At 53.3% G+C, this 21621-nt stretch overlaps 1 protein-coding gene across 4 annotated transcripts in view; it reads right to left on the reverse strand.

The window, feature by feature from the left end:
* Window positions 1-21621, reverse strand: part of RPTOR (regulatory associated protein of MTOR complex 1) — a 333192-nt gene that overhangs the window by 72600 nt on the left and 238971 nt on the right. For all 4 annotated transcript variants that reach the window (XM_038546355.1, XM_038546354.1, XM_038546353.1 and 1 more), the window contains 3 exons: window positions 17682-17783; window positions 11370-11453; window positions 9217-9327 (listed from right to left, as the gene is read on the reverse strand). In XM_038546355.1, coding sequence (XP_038402283.1) covers window positions 9217-9327; window positions 11370-11453; window positions 17682-17783 — 297 coding nt within the window. The remainder of the gene's footprint in view (window positions 1-9216; window positions 9328-11369; window positions 11454-17681; window positions 17784-21621) is intronic.

Here is a 21621-nt window from a genome sequence, read left to right on the forward strand (position 1 = left end):
GTCTCTTTTCCTGGGATCCATTCCTAAATATTTCATATTTCCGATATTGTTATAAATGCTTTTTACCTTTTTTTTAAAGATTATTTATTCATGAGACACACACACACACACAGAGAAAGAGAGAGAGAAAGAGAGAGAGAGAGAGAGGTGCAGAGACACAGGCAGAGAGAGAAGCAGGCTCCATGCAGGAAGCCTGATGTGGGACTCGATCCCGGATCTCCAGGATCACGCCCTGGGCCAAAGGCGGCGCTAAACCACTGAGCCACCAGGACTGCCCAGTTTTTACTTAAAAAAAAAAAAAAAAAAAAGTATTCATGGGAAACACAGAGAGGCAGAAACACAGGCAGAGGGAGAAGCAGGCTCCATGCGAGGAGCCTGATGTGGGACTTGATCCCGGGACTCCAGGATCATGACCCAAGCCAGAGGCAGATGCTCAACCATTGAGTCACCCAGGCGTCCCTGCTTTTTACTTTAATTTCAACTTTTCGTGGTTGATCAATAGTAAATATAAATAAAATAGATTTTTGTGTGTTGACCTTATAACCTGCAATTTACTAAGCTCATTCACTAGTAGGTTTGTGGGCTTTTTTTTTTTGTGTGTGTGTGTGTGTGTGTATGTGTGTTTAAATAGATTCAATCAGTTTTTTTACAAAAAGAATCATGTTGACTGAAAAGGAAGACAGCTATGCTTTTTCCTTTCCAACCAGGACACCTCTGTTTCTCTTGTACTACGGGGGCTTCCGGTACCCGCTGGAGAGAAGTGACGGGGGCTGCCACCTAGTCCTATTCCTGATCTTAGACTTGCACCATGAAGTGTGATGTTGGCTGCAGCAGTTTCTGTAGATGTTGTTTGTCATGCTGAGGAAGTGACTGGTTTGCTGAGAGCTTTTCAAAAAAGTCTGAAATAGATTTTAGGTTTTGTCAAATGCTTTCTTTGCGTCATGTTTGAGAATGGTGATACAGCTTTTGCTGTTACTTTTGTTAATATGGTAAATTTCAATGATTTTTTTTTTTCAGTCATTAAACCACCTTACACTCCGAAATAAATCCCACGGGGTTATGGGTCATGAGTTATCAGCCTTTCTACATGTGGCTGAATTTGATTTACAGAGGTTTTGTTTGGAATGTGTGTGTCAGTCTTCACGAGGGACACAGTCTATAATGAGTCTGTCTGGGCCTGGCGTCGGGATAGTCCCTGCTGGTCTCACCTGACGACACACGATGGTGCTCGTCCGACAGCCATTTCCTCAGTGGCGTGCTGGAATTCACCAGTGGAGCCACCTCGGCCCGGGGCTTTCTCTGTAGGAAAGTTTTAAACTACAGATCCAGTTTCTTTAACAGACACGGTGCTATTCCGACTCACTTCTTACGTGAGAAGCTCCACTCTCTCATTCAAGGAGTGTCTGTTTTTTTCAAAGTTCTCCAATATCTGGGCATCGTGTTGTTCGTAATATTTGTTTGCTATTCCCTTCATGTCTCTAGAAACTTCCGGATGCCACTGCTCATTCCTGATTTGGGAAGTGGTGTCTGTTTCTCTTTCTGTGCGGCCACTTGGGGAACAGGACAGATATACCTCAGGACATATGTGCCTCAGAACTAGAAAGCAGAAGGGCCCTCCCATCCAGTGACTACGCGAATGGGCGTATAACCAGAGGAAAAGAAATCTGTATGTTTATTCATTTTATTGGTCTGCTCTAAGAACCAGCTTTCAGTTGAACAGATTTTCTCTACTGCTTTTCTGCTTTCTTTTGCACTGATCTCCACTGTGATTTTTATTTCTCTTTTCCTACTTCCTTCGGGTTTAATCTGCTTTTCTTTTACTAACAGCTCAAGGTTGAAGCTGAGACCAATGATTTAAACCTTCCCTCTGCCAACAGAGGAGGTTTCCCACTGGCACTGCTTTACTGTGCCCACAAATCCTGATGCTCTGTTTTTACTTCCCTTTAGACGCTTCTGAAAATAATTTTATTTCACGGGTTTTATTTTTTCCTATCAACGCTTATATAATAAATCATAGTAAACTTTATCAGTATAAACTGAATGTTGTATTATAAGCATATATTTTTTCTACCTTTATTGATTTATAATGGACAAGCAAAAATATATATGATTTTTGTATATTCAACGCAACGGTTTGATACACACACATACTGTGAAACGATCACCAGAATCAAGTTAACATCCATGAATTCTCATAGTCCCTTTCTGTGTGTGTGTGTGTGATAGGACACCCTCTCTTAGCTTCCTTGGGGTGCATGACACAGCATGACTGCTACAGTCACCACACTGGATGTCAGCTCCCCAGGTCAGTGGAGAACTGGTAGTGTATACTCCTTGGCCTGCGTGCCCCCACTTGCACCCCCTGCAGCCCCGGGAACCACTGCCCCACTCTCTGGCTATATCAGTTCCATTTTCTTAGATTCCACAAATGAACGAGGTCAGCTGGCATATGTCTTTCTCTGTCTGGCTTATGCCATTTAGCACAGTGCCCTCCAGGTTCAGCCATCTGGTCACAAATGGCAGGATTTTTTTTTGTTTTTAGGGCTGAGTAATGCTCCAGTGTGTGTGTGTGTGTGTGTGTGTGTGTGTGTGTGTGTGTTTTCTTCATCCACCATTGACGTGTTAATGGGCACGTGGGCATTTCCATGCTTGGCTACCATGAATGATGTTGCCATGAACATGGGGATGCAGGTCTTTCCACAATAGGATTGCATTTCCTCTGGTTAAGCACCCAGCAGTGGGAATGCCCATCGATGAGCAATCCCCACGCTGCCTTCCACGGTGACTGTACCAGGTCACGCTCCCACCAGCGGTGCTTGTTTTGTTCCCTTTTCTCCATGTCCTCACCAACGCTTGATAACTCTTGTCTTTATCATGGTGGCCAATCTGACAGGTGTGAGGTGGTGTCTCACTGTGGTTTCCATTTGCATTTCCCTGGTGATGAGGGATGGGCCTGCTGGCCATCTAGGTGCCTTCTTCGGTGGAAAAATGTCTATTCAGGTCCTCTGCCCATTTTTTAACTCAATTGTTTGGGATTTTGTAGTTAAGTTGCAGGAGTTCCTTATATATTTTGGGTATTAACCCCTTGTCAGATAGACGGTTTGAAAATAGTTTCTCCCATTCCACAGGTTGCTTTTTCTTTTAGCAAACTGTTTCTTTTGATGCGCAGAAGCTTTTTAATTTGATGGAGTCCCCTTTGTGTATTTTATAAATACATTCTCTTACATGAATATTTATGTTACTTATGGAATTTATAGAACATTTACATATTTCAATGTTAAATATTCTATATATTTTATATTTAATAAAATTTATATTTTATAATATAATCATTTAAAGATGACTTACTGAAATGTGTACTACTTAGTTTCCAGGTATTTGGTGGAAGTTTTCTTTTCCTCCACGGTTGACGGTTAGACTCCACGGTGGCTACAGGGCACACTGTATGATTTCTGCTCGTCTACTTTGTGGAAGTCGGTTTCAGAGCCAGGCTGTGCTCGGTGCTGCTGGCCCCTGGCGAGGACATGTGTTCGGCTGCTGCAATGGGGGGCGGCTTCGGTCCCCCTGGCCACGTGCTCCCTCCCCACTCATTTCCCTCCTACTTGCTGGGCCGTTTACTGACAGAGGAGCCTTGACTTCTCCAAGTACAATGATGGATTCTCTGCTTTTTGGCAGCTCCCCTCGCTTTCCTTTCACGTGTTCAGAACCCTGCCGTTACGTGGGTCAATACCCAGGGCGGTCCTGCTCCCGTGGCACATGGGGTCCGAGAGCACTATGTGCACTGATCTCCTTTACCGCCCGTGACGCTCTCTGCTCCTAAACCTGCTTTCGTACAATACGGGCATCCCGGCCTTCTTCACTTAGTGGAGATGTCGAACGCCTTCTGCTTTTAACCTGGTTGTGTCTTTATGTTGAAGCGCATTTCTCGTAGGCAGCACGGGGTTTGTTCTTGCTTGTTAGGACAGTCTGACCATCTCTGCTTTTACCTGGGGTTAGACCACGTACACGTGAGGCTGACACAGTTATGTACAAATCCATCCACCTGTGTTTTTCTATTTGTCCCATCCAGTCATTGTTCCCTCCACTTCACCTTCTTTCGTGTTCCTTGTACATATTTATGACCCCAGGTTACCCCTGTGGGGGCTAACTGGCTTTCTCTCTATCTGTATAAATAAAATCACAGTGATGGCATGAAGGCGCGTGGTGGCAGTGCTTCGCAGGAAGGCTCAGAAGCTGACCAGCATTTCTCCAATTTCTCCCCCAGCCCCGTTTCTCTACTGTGACCACGCACCTTACAGACCCCACAGCGCCCGTGATTACTGCTTGTTCCACCAGCTGACTATCTTTGACAGGGATTGAAGCCGCAGAAAGAAGTCATGCTTCCTCGTGGAGCGCCCCTCTGGTGCTTCTGTCTCCAGTGTTAGAGATCCCCTCGGTGGGCACAGAAGGCCAGGCCGGCGGCTCCTCTTCGGGGACGTCAGGGCACCAGCCCCCCGTGCCCTCCTGGCGGCGTTCCTGGCCAGTAACCGGCCGCCGTCCTCCTTCTTCTTGTTCCTCTGTTCTCCTTGGTGGGCTGCTTCCGACTTCTTAAATTCATTCTGTTTTCTAGCAATTGGATGATGACTCAGGGAGGTTTTCTTCATATTCCTTGTGTGGGGGGTTCACGGAGCTTCCCGGGTCTCTTGGTTTGTTGTTTTCATTAAACCGGAAAATATGGACATTTCTTAGTCAACATTTCTTCAAATATTTTTCCCGCAGGCCCGTGCGAGGGCTGAACGCACATACGTCAGGTCACCTTCAGCCGTCCCACGACTCAATGCCCTCAGTTTCGTAAAAATTCTCTTTCCTCAATGTGCTGCATTCGTGTAGCTGTGACCACTAACCTTCTTCTGCGGTGTTCAGCCGGCTGCCCGTCCCATCCAGCATGTTTTCCAGGCCACACTGAGGCTTCCCTCTCCAGAAGGTTCAGCAGGCCCCTTAATGCCTTGATGTGTCTCAGAGGAACTTTTTACGTGGAGATTTCTAGCAACTGTTTCCATGTCCTCATTGGCTAATTCTAACATCGGTGAGGGGTCAGAGTGGGTTTTGGTGGGTTTTTCCTCCTTGTTGCGGGTCACGTCTTCCTGCTTCTCCACACGCCTGGCCGTTTCTCCTTGGCAGTGGTGCAGGGTAACACGGTGCACGGGTGACCTGGGATGAGATTCCTTGCGGACAACAGAAGGGCTCTCATGTCCCAAGTCATGCCTTCTGTCCCAACACTGTCCCCACGGTGTGGCCACCCTTCGGTCAAATGGCACAGAAGCGTCTGACCCTGTTCTTCTTCCTGTAATCAGCCTCCTCCTTCCCAGACATGACCTGCTCTCTTGAAGACTGAAGTGATCCCGAGCCCTTCAGGGGCCCCTCTCAAGCCGGCAGTCACCCCATCAGCCCCCAGGACGTGCCCGAAGGTGAGCAAACACAGGGCACCGCAGGCCTCAATCTGTGCTACGTGCAGGTTTTTATCCTCACGTGGGCAGCCCTGTGCATAAACGACGTGCACTCTGACCTTCGTGGTGGCCATGCCAGCGACGTCGGGGATTCTGCACACGGCACGAGAGCCCGCAGAGGCCAGCAGCGACCAAGTGTGACTTCCAGCGAGTTGCAGAGGGAGGGGAGCGGCCTCACAAAAGCACAGGGAACGTTAGTCTCTGGGAGGCTATCAGTGGTTGTGCTAAGTGAAGATGAGGTAAATGGCACGGTCTCAACCAGAAATATGTCAAAATGTCTCTCAGCGGGATGACTGCCTTTCAATAAACAGATGCAACAAGCTGGTTAAGAAAGGAGTTCACTGGAAGGTCCCTGGCACCCGCAGGAGTTACACAACAGTGCAGGCGAGGGCGTTTTGGGCGGCTGCAGACACAGCTCCTGGAGCACTATTCCTGCTGGGCTGTGCGGAGACGAAGGCAAGGCCCTGAGATTTCTGTGCGGCAGGGCAACGAGGGAGCTGCAGCCTCTGTGTGCTTGTGGCTGAACGCTCGGCTCTGGGTGCTGGAGGGAGAAAAGCAGGTCCCCGGAGATAGACGGGGCCTGGGAGGCAGTTTCTAGCAGATTCCTTACACCGAGCTATGATGACCACTGCAGATCCCACGAGAACACAGCAGCCAGGCACAGCTCATAAGGGCCGTCCTTTTCTTTCTTTCTTTCTTTTTTTTATTTATGATAGTCACAGAGAGAGAGAGAGAGAGGCAGAGAGAGAAGCAGGCTCCATGCACCGGGAGCCCGACGTGGGATTCGATTCCGGGTCTCCAGGATCGCGCCCCGGGCCAAAGGCAGGCGCTAAACTGCTGCGCCACCCAGGGATCCCAGGGCCGTCCTTTTCATGGACAGAACAAAAACTGAAGCAGGAATAGATACTCCTAGGTCTAAAAATAAACACTGCCTGGGTCCAGATACTACAAGGTCCTAAAGATCTTACAGGGACAAGAAGCACGATGCTTACCCACGCTCCAGCAGCGCTGGCAGCCCATGGTGGGCAGGCGGGCTCTGATGGCATCCCCTTCGTCCCTCTCCTTCGACGGGCTTTGGTCTGAGCTGGGCCCTCCAGCACCCAGGAACCATGATGCGTGGTCCCCTCCGCCAGGAACCCAGGAACAGTGTCGATAAATTTCCAAATGTGCCGCACAGAAAGCAGACGCATTGAAGGAGAAGAGAAAGTTTCAGAGTAACTTCCCTGAAAGAGCCCTTCTGATCACACAGCTTGGCTCTTCAGTGGAAAGTTAAGGTCAAAAGAGAGACGAGCAAACGGTAGAGCATCCTCGCCCACAACAGCAGGCCATCGGATCAGCCAGGGAGGATTTCTGTGTATCCGACACCAGCCGGGCAGACGCTAGACATATGCTTTTATTCCCTTTATTCTAAAGTTTCCAAGGTGGCCTTCCAGGTCATGGCTCTCCTCTCCAGACCACGCTGCCAGGAGCACAGCACCAGTAACTTTACAGAGGGGCAGACGACGGGAAGTGAAATGGCTCGCTCAAGTGAACGAGGGCAGCAGGACTCAGATTCGGTATTTTCACTCTTAAATCTAGTGTTTCGGCCAACCTTTCGGAGAGGTTGTTGCTTATCTGAAGTTAGTTCAGTGGATAGAAAGGTAAAAATTTTGTCATGTCATAGAATGTTCTGGACACCATCGTGAAGCCAACAAGCCACAGAACATTCTGTGGACACAGCTGCATGCAGGGCGCTGCCCCTAAGAAGGGTCAAGGCTGGACAGAGGTCAAGGTGAGCCTGGGAGATACCGTGGGGAGGGAGGGCGGTCACAGCGCCAAGAAGACCACTGAGACCAAGCAGCCCCCAGGTGAGTGGGTCACTGAGTCTGATCAGCAGCATGTGCAAGTCCCAGTCGGTACCTCCAGACCAGAAAATGAGCGGGGCTTAAGGACGGGGACAGAGCCACCTCGCTGGCCCTGACTGCAGACAGCGTGCCCGCCTGTGCAGAGAGGCCAGGAGAACCTCCCAGTCCACGGCCGGAACTACAAGAGTCGCTAGGCTGCCGCTCGAGATCAATAAACAAAAACAGCAAGACTCCTTTACATCAGTAGTAACCGAGCACCATGTGACCACAGACAGCTGCCCCCAGGAGCACTGGTGATGTGACACATTCCCCCGAACACCTGCGACACCTGGATCCTCAGGCAACCATCACCCCAGGTGGGGGCCTGATGGCAAAGCTCGGGGTGTGTAGGCGGCTGCGGCGCCCAGGGGAGGGAGGACCCGGTCCACGGCAGCCTGGAGTAGCTGGGCTCGTTCTCCGCACAGCAGAGGCTGCAGAGAGTGGAGGGCAGCGTTCAGGACCGTGGGGGAGAGCAGGCCAGTCTGGCTGCACACAGGCCCCGGCCACCCAGTGGGAGTGCTGGGGAGGGGCCGGGTGAGGCTCTGCTGACCGGCGCGAGGGCGACAGGGCCGGAGCCCACTCCCCTCCCCGCCCACTGAACCCCTCATGGAAGCCACAGTAGGAGCATCGGCACTTCCTCCCCACCTCGGCACCTACGGTTCCTCTGAGGCTGACTGGACGGCCTCTGCTGGGGGGGTCTCTGTTCCCTCATGCTGGACCACCCTTTGCTCTCCTCCTCTGGCTCTTCGTTCTCCATTCTCCCGGGGGGGCTCGCTGGCAGGGTCACCAGGCACCGGGGGGTCCCCCGCCTCCACCCCTCAGGCGCGGTCTCCTGAACAGTCACCCCGTCACGTCCGCCCCTCCTGCCCAGCAGCCCCCTCCTCAGTTGACCTATAATCTCCTCCAGGCTGAGGCCACACACTTAAAAACCACAGCTTGGATCTCGTTGTGTCTTTGTTCCCAAATCTTTAATGGTTCCTCTCAGGGGGCGAAATGAAGTGGGACGCCCTGCACTTGGACGGCTCCCCGCGTGTGACTCCAGCACCTCAGCCCAGTGGGCCGTCTGACCTCCCTGCCCCTCTATGCCCCGTGCAAGCTGTGCCCCCCGCGTGTCTACGCCCATCAGTGCCCCTCGCCCTACGAGTTCTCAGGTCCCTTATGCTGACGGCACAGCCTCCCGGGGCACAGTGGCTTCCCCTGTGTAGCAGAGGACTTGACCCACTGGACGTGAGCCTGTCCAGGGCAGGGACCACTGCCCTCTGTGCCCCGACAGCCTTCAGCACGGTCCTGCCTGGCTCTTCATGGGGCAGAGGTGTGACGGCAGCCCTGCAGGCAGGACAGGGAAGGGGCGGCCACTGGAGAGCAGAGCTGCAGGGCACTGTCCCCCAGGTCAGGGCAGGGGAGGGAAAGCACAGGTGGAGACAGAGGCCTGGTGGAGGTCCAGGTGAGGCAGGGCCGAGTTTCAAGAAGGAAGTGGTCGGGTTCACTTCCTGCTAGAAGGCTGGACGGGCAGGGAACAGGCAGCAAGGGATGTAACATAAACAGTGCGTGTGCAGCTCAGGTGACTGGGCCCAGGCCCCAAGGGGAGGCACCTCACTTATTCTGGAAGCAGGGGACCAGCTGTGCCTGGAGAAGCTGCGGGGGGGCAATGGCTCCGAAGATAGAGGCTTGGGTAAAGGGAAGACAAGAGACGTGGGGTCACCACGGGGTGAGGACACGGCGTCAGGGCTGGCAAACCAGTGGCACCCGGCACCTCCGGGAGCCCCGCTCTCTGCACCCCTGCCCAGGCCAGGTTGGCTAACACGTGGAGGCCACCCGGCGCCAGCGGGGAGGACCCAGCTACTCACACTGTCCACAGCGAGGATCTTGGCCCAGATGAAAACCAGAAGGGGCCGCAGCTCTCTGGCTGAGCTCTGGAGCAGTTTCAGCACGTAGGGGAAGATGCCCACAGACAAGGCCTGGGGAGAGAGGAGAGCGTGAGCGGCAAGCTCCCGGCAGTCAGGGCGCTCAGGAGGCAGGCGCTGCGGCTCAGACGCCGTGGGCGCTGCCTTCAGCGCCCATGGGATCGCGTGAGCCCCACCTGCAGCAAAGGGGCCTCCTCATCTCTGCACCCGGAGATGCCCCACCTGGTCTAGAGGCCGCAGTGAACCTGGAGAGGAACTCGTGGCTTCCCGCCTGGGTCCCCCGGCCTCACTCTCAGACGGCCTCGTTTGCTTTCAGCAGCAGAGCATGGGGCCCCTTAATCATGATTCTCGTGTTTCAAACCACAACGCTCCTGCCCTGTTGGCTCCAACATTCACATCTGCCCTTGAGATCGACCTTCTGAGAAGCACTTGAGCCCTGGGACGGGCCAGTCTGCTGGCTAACACAGGGAGCCGCTGTGCGGGTCGCTGGTGGCACGTCATCCCGGGGGGGCCCCTCTGCTCCCGGGCAGGCAGTAAGAGAGCAGGTGGACGTCCCACAGGGACAACTACCCGGGCACAGCCTGGTTATGTCAATTGCCTCAGCACCGGTGCTCTGTCCTTATCTCCAATTTCGTGGAATTCCAGGACACGGAAGACGCATCCCCCCTCCAAGATGGGTGGGGCCTGTGTCCTTTCCATTTTCAAGGCCTGGATTTAAAGGGGATAAGCATCCTGTCTCTGGTTCGGGCAGGTGGGTCCTGCTGGAAGGCCCAACCCACACCTGTGGCAACACTTCATCTGTCCAGCACCTGTTCATATGTTATCAAGAGTTCCAATTAGCACAAGCTTAACTCTTTAAAGGGCCAAAATCAAATTTAAAAAAAATGTACCATATAAATAAAAATCTCTCTAAAATGTTACTAATACTTGTTTCCCGTTTCCCTGTCTTCTTAAAGAGCATAGTGGTACAATGCAAGCTTTTCCACGGTGACGAAGACACATCGCTACGCACATGACACGTGCAGGCCAAGCCGCTCCAGAGTCACGGGAGACCCGCCCCAGTGACCTACACATTCTAAGTCATCTGCACCCCAAGTGCCCTGAGGGTGAACTGTTTGATGGGGAGTGAACTTTTCTCCCCAATTCTTAGACTCTTCCTTTCCTCCTTCAATCTCGGATTACTAATTCTCACTCTTTGTTGACATTACATAATGACAAATCTTAAATATATACAAGTGGAGCTAAAATAATATACTGGCTCCTGTGTGCTCATCACTCAGCCTCAGGGACACGAACCCGATGGCGGGGTGCTGCCTCACACGCCCACTCGTCCTCTCCCAGAATATATGAAGCACATCGTGCTTGCCACACACGTTCATGTGTAAACAGTCTTTACCTCCAAAAAATAAGTTCTCTTTTATAAAAGAACCACATGCCATTACGCCCCCCAAAATGAACAATTATCCTTTAATAATACTGTATTCAGTTTATGTAAAATTTCTAATTGTTTCAAGAACACTAATTTTTCAGACTTTCAAACTTTTGTTTGCCCACAGAACCAAGAAGGTCCGGATACTGCAGCTGTGAGGGGCCTCTCGTGCCTCCTGTGATGTATTATGTTCCCTATTGATACCTCCTTTCCTCGTGATGCAGTTGTTGGAAAACGGGTCACTGTTTGATCTTATTTTTGTCACCATTTTCTGTTTTAAATGGCTGCTACCACTCTTTTGCAGAATGAGTAAACAGAGAAGTGTTTTTAAGTTGTGCTGAGCATCAGAGTGTAAAGTCAGCGAATGGGTGTGCACCAGGCACTTGGCCAGAGTAGGAGCACCCTGCTTGGTGGCTCAGGCAGGGGTGAGCCACTCCCTAAACTGCACAGCCAGGGGGCAACACCTTCTGCCTACAGAGGTGAAGCTTCATGGCGGATGCAAAGAGGCCAGAGCAAAAGCAAACCCTGGAACGCTGTAGTGGCCGGGGCCGCACAGCACGTGTTTCCTGAGGGCCCCGTGGGCTTGCTGCCTGCCCCACAGTCCCCCTGGATGGAGGGTTACCGTCACTCCTCAGCCCTCCCTGGGGTCAGGGCAGGGAGCACGCACCAAGCTCACGGCCCAGGGGCCCAGGTCCAAGAATCGTCCCAGCAAATCCAGGGCTCTCAGCCTGTGCACCTGGCTCAGCAGCACCTGAGGAAGGAAGAACAGGACGGCGTCACTGCAGAGTCGAGGCACGAGGCGTGATGCCGCGGGGCTGGCTCTGTAAGCTCACAACTGCCCCTGGCTTCATGCGTTCATTCACCCAGGGCAGGTGCTCCTTTCTCTGCAGTCCCGGTGTTTAGGTGGCTTAGGAAAACATTGTATTGTTTTCATTAACAGCTAAAATATACACCCTGTTGAAAGTATTAGAACAAATAGTTTTTAACTGTATTTATTTTCATTTATTTTAAAAGATTTTATTTATTTATTCATGAGAGACACAGAGAGGGAAGCAGAGACACAGGCAGAGGGAGAAGAAGGCTCCCTGCGGGGGGCCCGACACAGGACTTGATCCCAGGTTCCAGGATCACACCCTGGGCTGAAGGCGGTGCTAAACTGCTGAGCCACCAGGGCTGCCCTTTAACTGTGTTTAAAAAGAAATCACTGATGATGTTGTGTATGTGGACACTGTCCTCGGGGCACACACTCCCTTACCTGTTCTAAACTAGATAACCTATCACTGCATTTCTCATCCTTTGTTAGCCTAAACTGAATAAAATACTGTGGCGGTGATTCTGCATCACCGGGTACGTCTGGCCGTGTCTCGCCCAGCGCATGCCTCCCCCCCTGCCCGCTTCTGAAAGGATTACCAAGTTTCTGCTGTTCTGAACATGCTGTGATAAATGTCCTAACAGGCACATTTCTGCGCACTTATGTGGTTTTCTTTTTCCCCTGGGATAAACCTGAGGGTCGGAGCTATATATACTTTTATTACCAAACCATCCCCTAGTTGAACCAACTTGCAACCCCAAAGAGACACGAGTGGGTGCTCTCCCCGGGCCTTTGCTATTGCAGGGCGAGGACGAGGGCTTGCTGTGTGCTCTCTGGTTATCTGACCCGGGGCAAATTACTTAACTTCTTGGAACCTTAATTTCTTAATTCATAAGAACGGACAACACAAAACAGAGTCCTGAAGGTTTTATTAGGTACCAGATTGAGAGCTCCTGGGCACCAGCAGCCAGTATGACAGGTAAAAATAAAATAGCCTTTTAATCGGAATTTCTTTGACTACAGTTGAGGTTGATCATCTTCTGTCACAGGTTAAGTGGCTATTTCGCTAGTAAACTGGCCACACATGTCCTTACTTTCCTACTGAAATGTTTGGCTTTCCCTTCTCGATGTGGAAGAGTTCTTGCCACAGCTTCTCTTGTTTTGTTATGTTGGAGTTTATTTATTGATTTATAAAAGACTCTATTCATGAGAGACACAGAGAGAGGCAGAGACCCAGGCAGAGGGAGAAGCAGGCTCCATGCAGGGAGCCACATGCGGGACTCGATCCCAGGATCCCGGGGTCACGACCTGAGCCGAAGGCAGACGCCCAACAGCTGAGCCACGCTGGCGCCCTGGAGTTTAATATTTCTAATGGGGTCACTTCTATTGGCTTCTTCCTTGTGGTCTTTACACTTGAGGACAGGGCCATGGAGACCCCTGAAGGGACTCTGTATCTGCTATTGCTCCCAGCCAAACCCAGTGTGCATTCACGGGCGTGACAGGGGACAGCAGGGAGCCCCTCCCACCACCACTAGTTAGCCACAGAGACAGACACACTGCAACAGGCCCCTGTGACGGTGGGAAGGGCTGTGAGTCGTGAGCCCCTGCCCTACCTGGGGTGCAGCGAGATCCCTGAGGGCAGCCAGCGTGTGGGGTCCCCAGGTAGCAGGCAGAGGGAATGGGATGGCCTGGGGTGTTGGAAGATGGGTCCTCCAGACTAGCCTGGGGGTTCCCTGAGAGGGACAGCAGTGAGCCATCCAATGTGGTCGCTGGGGGGATGGACTGGCCAGAGGTGGGATGGAGGGTGGAACGGGGTGGACTTGACTCCCACTGATGGGGAGGAAGAGACTCAAGATGGCCGGTGACATGCCCATGGAACCTGTTGGCTGAGGGAGAAGGCAGGTCAGGGAAGAGGACTCTGGAAGAGAAGATTTGGAATGAGGCCTGAGAAGGATGGGCAGACATGCCAGGGAAGCCGGGTAGACGTGCCCCCAGGGTGGTGCTCCTGGGGGAGGAGATGCTGGGTAGAGGAACTGGTGACGGTGGGAGGTTCCAGTGATGTCACCTGCTCCTGCAGGTCAGTAGCAGGACCTGGGAAGACAGCCCCTGGGGACACGGTGTGGATCATGTTGGGGTTGTGGGGAGGATGCCGAGTGGAGCTGAGTAGAAATCAAGGGGGGTGAGGAAATGAGGCAGCAGGGCTCCCGTGAGGGTCCTGACAGCACCAGGTCCCGAGGAGGACAGGCAGGCCCAGGGGCAGGAAGTGCAGGAAGAGAAGCGCCCGTGGCCCCTAGAACGCCGTCTTGCCTTGGCCGGCACCTGCTCCAGACCCCTGTCCAGACCACTGCCTCCAGACGACGTGGGTGTTTGGGGGTGTTGAGTCTCTGGGAACTGGGGAGGTGATGACCTGATCCCACTGGACTCGTGTCTATCATGTGCCACTGCCGCCTGAAACGGGTCAGGAGGGCAAAGTTGGTGGTAAAGTGTGGGCTTTGGGGCCTGGTTTCCGCCTGGTCACTTCCTGACAGTGCAGCTTAGAGCACGAAACCCGGGGACTTCTGTGTCCTCAGCGGGACAGGTGGAGGTGATGACACGTGACCTGGGCTCATTCTCAAAGCTCACTGGGACGAGGTCGGTGGAAGCCCCTGGCATGTGCCGTCCACCACGAGGGCGTGTCCTGGACGCTGGCCTCACCGCCTGGGCCTGCAGCTCAGGACGCCTCCTCTTTCATAAGCCACTCGTTGGCTCTCTTTGTTCTAAAGGAAACAAAACTGCCCAAGGTGCTAGTTTCCAGGTGACCCAGGGTGAGCACACCTGTAATCTGTCAAAAATCTAAAATGTCTGTGACCACGAAGGCTGGTGAAGCCCGTGGTCAGATTCCTTTTGTTGTTTAAAACACCAAACATGGGGCACCTGGGAGGCTCAGCGGTTCGCGTCTCCCTTCGGCTCAGGCCGTGACCTGGGATCCCAGGGGTCCTGGGATCGAGTCCTGCATCGGGTTCCTTGCAGGGACCCTGCTTCTCCCTCTGCCTGTCTCTGTGTCTCTTATGAATAAATAAATAAAATCTTTAATAAAACAACAAAACACACCAAACATGAATAAAGCTGTTTTCTAGGGCAACCTGCAGAGCGATCCACGGTGGAAGAATGGGCAGTGAAGGCCAAGAACCCTGGCCGCACAGGCCTATCCTGCGCTTCCTGCATGTGCTGGCTGCCGCCACTGGTCCCAGGCTCCACCAAAGTGTCTTCCTGGCAGATGCAGCAGCGGGACGGGAGCCGCGTTCACAATGCTGTGATGCAATCTGCTGGCGTGCCACTGACCCTGCTGATGACACGCACAGGACAGCCCTGCCTGCCTCGGGGGCCGGGTGTCTGTGAAGACGTTCGGCAAGGAGGGACTTTGTGTTGTGACAGTGTTTTGCGGGAAAAATAAAGATTGTCAATAAAGAGTCCCAGGAAAATGTCAAGTGTTGGTTTTGTTAGACATTACGTGGTCTTTCTTATTCCTTCTGTTCATTTATATCCAAAAAAGTTGGAAGGCTAGCATAAATTAAAATTTACATTAAAATAAAGACTGGCTTTTTGTTTGTACTTCTTATTACTATCATTCCTGTTTCAGATGGCTCTGGGATCTGTGGGCATTAGAGACAAACGGTCAACGGAATGTTTCCATCTGTGGTGACCTGAACCAAAGATTAGTCGTGGTGGCGTGAGCGCCCACGGTAGCCTGGAGCTTGCTGCGGTGGCTACACTTCACGTGCCTCATGCACAGACGGCGCTCAGGCTCAGGGGCCAAGGCTTCCGGCGGGGGTGGGGGTGGGGATGGGGGTGGGGGGGTGGGGGGGGGTGGCGCTTCTTACAAAAAGAGATTCTCTAGCTCTGGTCTGGTGGACTGTAGGGGTCCCTGTGGGCTGGGTGCCTGGGGACCTGGTGACTGACTTCTGAAGCCACTGATGTAGATAATCCGTCTAACAGTGACACCCCGGTTAGTCTCCCGCTGGCACCTGAGAATGACCCTGCGCGTTCAGACCTAAAATTCTCTCCGTAAGTAAAGGGAAGCAGTGAGAGCAATCCGGCTTCCTGATGAAGTGGCCGGCCACGGTCTGGGCCTGGGGGTACTGACGCCGCCCTGCGAGATCCCTCCTCTCCCGTCTATAAGGTGCGGGTTCAGCCCCCGGGTCTGTGGCTGCAATGCACCCGAGACACCCGAGGGGGAGCAGACAGCAGTGTCACATCCGACAGGTGACCACAAGCGCCTGCCCTTGCGCTGTGGGGACCGAGAGACTTCCTTCCTAGGCCTTCTGTTTAACATTCTTCTAAAGACAAGAAAAGACCCCGGGCTGGTCGGGGAGAATTACTTCCAAGCTTACGTTCCCAGGAGGGACTGCAAATCAGCTGGCCTGAGAAGACATTTGGCTTGACCCTGAAGGTCAACGGCTAAAGCCTCTGAGTCTCTGGGCACAGAAAATTCTCTCTGGCTCGTGGGAAAAGTAGCAGGGATTGGAAAAGCCACAAAGTCTGCATTAAAATTCTTCCTTCCTTAAGCAATACTTTCTGACTTGCCAAGGCCCTAGAGGATAATTTATGGGTAACAGGGTCCAGGCTTTGGCAAAAATAAATTTCCTCAAGATAAAAGGCATGAAGTTAACTAATGAGAAGGAGGCTGACCCCGTGGGCTCCAGCGTACAAAGCGGGTGCCCATCCTCCCTTCCCTTCTTGTTAAGTAGAGGATCCCGCATCGATCCAGGCCAGGCACAGCCCAGGAGAGCCTGCCAGGATGATGAAGAGCCTGCTGCTTGTGGCTGTTTGAGAGGCCAACTCCGCTCTTTCAAGCCCTGTCCCTGACGTCGCCACCAGGACGCTGGCTCTGTGAGGGCCGCACGTTCCCCAATGGAGTGTGGACTGTATGTGGAACGTTGAAAAGAAACACCGGCGGCAGGACTGTTTGCCAGACCCCGTGTGCTCGGCATTCTGCCCCGGCGTGGTGAAGGACGGAGGGCACGCAGTGGCGCCGTGGAAGTCACAGGATGGCCAGCAGGACTTCCACAGGTGAACAGGCTGGTGGTGACCCGGGAGGAGTGCGGGTCCCACCTGCGCCACGGCGTCCCTGGGGATCCGTCTGCTCCCACCTGGCCAGCGCGAGCACAGGTGAGCAAGGGAGTGCTGACGGCTGCTGTGTGGTCAGCTTTGTCTCGTCCTTAGTACTGAGAAATTCTTTTTATTTGAAATAAAAATTTATTTGAAATTTTTTTTCCAAGTTTTTCAAATAAATTTTCATTTACTTGAAAACACGTGCATTTACAGCTCACACCGCAAACTCAGGATGGTCCTAATCTGGCAGCCAACAATCCCCGTGCTCTAGTCACAACGTGAACCACCGTGCACAAGGCACCAAGCCGCGTCGGGGGGTGCAGACTGTCTCTGCGGCATGTCGGCCACATTCCCGGTCCTCTGCCCTCTGCCGGGCCCTGCGCACAGGCCCGGACCCGGTGAGACCTCCGGTTCCGTTGCCCGCGAACAGTCTCTGAGCCTGCTGCGTGGTGCACCCAGAGGCGCTTGGCCGTGCTCTTCCCACAGGTCCACCTTCGCGGACACAAACCTTCTGTGAAGACTGACGTTCCCGCCCATGCGGAAGCCGGTATCCTGCCCTCCTACCCCATCGGACCCCACTAACCAGACAAGTTAGCTGACGGGGACCCACGGCACCGAGCTTCCAGCCCTCCGGCCGGATGTGCATAGCATTCGCGCGAGCACAGACACGGGCCGTGGGAGGGGCTGGCGGCCTCCACGGAAGGGCTGCTCGTCACCCAACGACCTGCCGTCCGCGGGCACCGGGCTGGGGCCCCGAGCGCCGTCTGCGATGTGGCCGCCGCTCCTCTCCCGTTCCTCCTGTGTGCACTTGCAGCTCCCGTCCTTCCAAACAGGACGCCCGATGCCCCGGAGTGCATGCGCTGCAGCGACCACCACCCAAACTGGCGTTGAGAGGACAGTGGGGAAGGGAACTCTGACGTCCCAGGAAAGCCCTTCCCCAGTACGTCTGCCCTGGCTCCGATTTCTGCGGAGCGCAGGCGGCTCACCCGGCGGGGGGCACGGCCACCAGCACTGCACACCCGCACACACATCCCAGGCTCCAGTCCCTTCCCCGAACGCTCATCTGAAGGAACTCACCTGCAGGACAATGGGAAGTTGCTCGGGTGGGTTCCTGTTCTCCACGCCCATCGTGAGCCACACCTGGAACGCGGTCAGCTGCTCGGCAAAGAACGGACTGTGCTGTGGAACAGGCAGGGGCGTTAGTTAGGGACCCGCCGCTCCTGGTCAATTTGCCTGACACGCCCACCTCTGCCCGAGGCCGACGGTCCAGGTGAGGGACGCGGGGGCAGGGCAGGGGCGAGCGAGCCGACCGCACGGGGCAGGAGCACGCGGTGGAGTCCAGGATAACTCGGCCCGAGCCCCGGAGGGGGGTCCCTGGCCTGAGGCGGGAAAGGCGCTCAGAGCGCGGGGAATTCTGCCTCGGGTGTGTTGAGTTCCAGACACCCACCCGCACCCCGCGGCCCGCGCGGCACCGCAGGAGGACGAGGGGCGGCGGGCAGGGGCGGGAGAGCGGATCTGCCGGGACTGGCTGAGAGGTGCAGCCGTGGGTACCATGGGGTGCGCTCGGGACGAGAGGGAAGGGAACCTGGAGGCGGCAGCGTAGACGGTTCTGTGAAGGGACCTGGCTGCCAAGGGTTAAGGCCGGAGGGGACCGGGCTGCCTGGTGGAGAACTCTGGTTTAAGGGTGGGACGGTGAGTGCGCTTCTGTAAGCGGACGGAGCAGACAGGCAGGGGGCTCCCCACCGCAGCCTGGGGGGCTCTCCTGGGGCGGGCCCGGGGAGGCAGCTGGGCCTGGATGCAGGGGCCCGCGGGGTCTCTCCCTCACTTCTTCTATTTCTCGGGAAGGCAAGTCACAGTGGGGCTGAGCGGCAAGGGAAGGAACTCTGTGGGGACTGCAGTGGGGTCACAGGGGCTCCTGGTCCCCGCCCCAGTCAGCGGAGGGAGGGGCCAGCAGGCCGCAGGGCTGCCGGACCCATGCACTGGGGTCAGAGGGTCAGAGAGATGGTGGGAGGGGGGACAAGCTGGACAGCCAGCAGTGGGGGCGTGGAGGTGGTTTGTCCTTACTGGCAGGGCAGAGGGGACGCCTCTCCCCGCAGGGTTAGGGACCTGGTAAAGCACAGAAAGAGCGGCTCAGGCCGGAGGGAGGAGCTGGCCGCTGGAAGGTCCGCAAACTAGGAAGCCGGGCAGCAGCGGGACGGCTGGGTTTGTCACTCTGACACAACTGTTTTCACCTAACACACGGTTCTGCTGTCCCCGAGCCCCAAACAAGAAGACCTGAGTTACAAATCTCTGTCTCTCCACCCTATCCTCCCTTTTATTTCCCAAGCAGAAGCAGTGTCTGTATGTAAGGAACACGGGGACAGGAATGTGCTGTGGCCCCGGGCTGACGTGTGTAGACACATGAGCATCCACAACTTTGAGCCGTGGGCGGGGCCTGGGCATGTCTGTGAGCTCAACTCTGGGCCTGCTCGCTGCACACCACCCACGGAGGAGCCACCATGATCCTCCCTCACGTCTGTCATGTGAGAAGCCAGTGGACAACCCGCACCACCCAGGAATCCATGCTCCTGCAAAGTCAGCTTGCATCGGGTGAACCAAATCTGGAGGGCAACCTGTGAATTGGGATGGAGCCCCCAAACTGGCTTTCCTACTTTCAAGTGTGAATTACTCATAAATTGGTTAAAAACGGCAACCTCATTAAGCTCCCCTCCCTACATGTGGGAGACCTCCGGTCCCTGAGGGGAGCTCAGGTAATTCACATCATCCCAGCTCTTTCCTCCTCCTTCCAAGTTAGTTTTAGAATTACGGACGTTCTCGTGTTGCTCATTGTGGGAAATACCATTCTCAGAAGGAAGGACGAGCATTCCTCATCTCTGCACCCAAACTGACAAAGCGAAAGCCTCTGCCATGGAAGCGCGCGGTGAGGTTTGGCGTGCTCCTTACAGCATGGGGGAGCCGACAAGCGAGGGCAGCCTCCCAACACAGGCGGGGCTCAGGTTCTAAATGACGTTCCACGGGACATCTTGAGAGCTGCCCCATGCGCACCTTAAGATGATGCACAGCTGGGGTTTTGGGCCAGACTTCCGAGATTACCTCCATCGTGTCAGAGTTGCTGCGTAGATTTTAGGGAAATTGGAGCCCAGGAGGGGTGTTCTGGGGCACAGCTTGTGCAGGCCTGGGCGGAGGTTCTGAGTCCTGGGGCCTTGTGTCCAGGGCCTCCCGGGATAATACTGAGGCCAGGCAGGCTGCTCTGCCGTCAGCCCCTGTGTCAGATGGCCCGAGGGCCTGAAAAAAAGGAGGGCCTGAGCGGCAAGAAGATCCACACCTGACCACTGGGGGACCCAGAAAGTCCTTTGCTGTCGTTGTGAGAGAGGAAGGGGTTAATCTCAACACACTTCTTCCTCCTCCCCCCAGCTTGCCATCCCTGGTCCAGACACACCTACACTGTCCGTGCAGTGATCTACTTGCTCTTCATGATGACCTCACCAGTTAAAAGGAGATGAAAGAAAACTGCAGTGACCAGGAGTATTCAAATCCCAGCCCCCTGTCAGAGCTCAGCTTGCAGAAGGGCTCTTTAAGCCCCTTAAGACAGTCGGTCATCCACTCTTCCTACCATGTGCAAATGCTCCTCCTCTCTCCCCATGTCAGCAAATGACAATTCTGATTGGGCTCCTTTCCACTGTGGATTAAAATCTGTCCTCTCAACTATTGACCTTGGAAGAGTGACACTCGTGCTGGGCTTTGTTTTGGGCTATCCAACAATGAGGGTTTAAGACGAAGACAGTAATTTATAGAAAATTATTAGAACAAAATAGAGAACTCAGGAAAGCTGCTGCATAAAATCACCTATAAACACTATGTATACAAAGAAAAACCATAAATGCAATTTAAGGAGATACCATTTGTAGTCATGTTGATGGATGGGAAGACTCAACATTGCTGAGACACCCCCAAGGCCATCTATGGATCCAGGTAATCCCTATCAAAATTGCCTTCATAATCAAGCATGCTCAGTACCCGTGTGAGGGCAAAATGACGAATGAGTAGAGCAGAGAACCCACAAAGTAGAAGCGGCCCCACAAAGATGGTCACCTGGTTTGATGTAAATAACACTGGGTGAGCTGAACATCCATGTGTGGAAAAGCGAATCTTGAGCCCTACCTCACATCAACCATGCGAGTGAATCCCAGATGGACTACAGGCCTAAGAGTAGAAGTAAAACAATCAAGCTTTCAGAAGAAAAAGACAAGAACACTCTTTCAGGGGTGTTCCTCTCAAACATTTCTTGGACAGGATACCAAAAGTCTTAAGCATTAGAAAAAAACTGGCAAACTGGGTTATGTTAATTCAAGAAATTTCTATTTAAAAAAAAAAAAACAAAAAACACTGAAAAAGTGAAAAGTCCAGAGTGGGGAAAAAAAGATATTCATAATGAGTGACAAAGGATTTGTATTCAGAATATACACACAGTCACTACAAACCAATAGAAAACAGAACATAAAAGAAAAATCAAAAGATCAGGCAATTTACAAAAGAGGATATTCAAATGGCCAATGAAAATACACAACAATGCTCAACACTATTAACCATCAGAGAGATACAAGATAAAATTTCAGTGACATGCCTCTTCACATTGAACCAGAATAGCCAAACAAAGGGGAAAAAAAGTAGAAAACATCAGGTATTTATGAGGATACAGGGCAACTAAAATACAAGCTATGGGAGCGTAAACTGATTCGGTCACTTTGGAAAACCGCCTGGCTGCATCTACTAAAACTGGCCATAGGCAGCCTGGGCACCCGAACCATCGCTCCTAGTGTGTACCCCGGACATAAATGCACCAGAGGCAAGTAAGACATTAGGAGCACCCGGGCTGGGCTGGGACAGCATGGGACGCATTCACCTCGGGAACAAAATTTAAGGGGGCACCAAAAGACTCAGTCATTGAGATTAAAAAATACTTTAATGCAATATTAGAAAAAAATCAATGCAAACATCCATAATGAACAAAATATCA

This window comes from Canis lupus, chromosome 9, assembly GCF_011100685.1.
Source record: "Canis lupus familiaris isolate Mischka breed German Shepherd chromosome 9, alternate assembly UU_Cfam_GSD_1.0, whole genome shotgun sequence".
Lineage (NCBI taxonomy): Eukaryota > Metazoa > Chordata > Mammalia > Carnivora > Canidae > Canis > Canis lupus.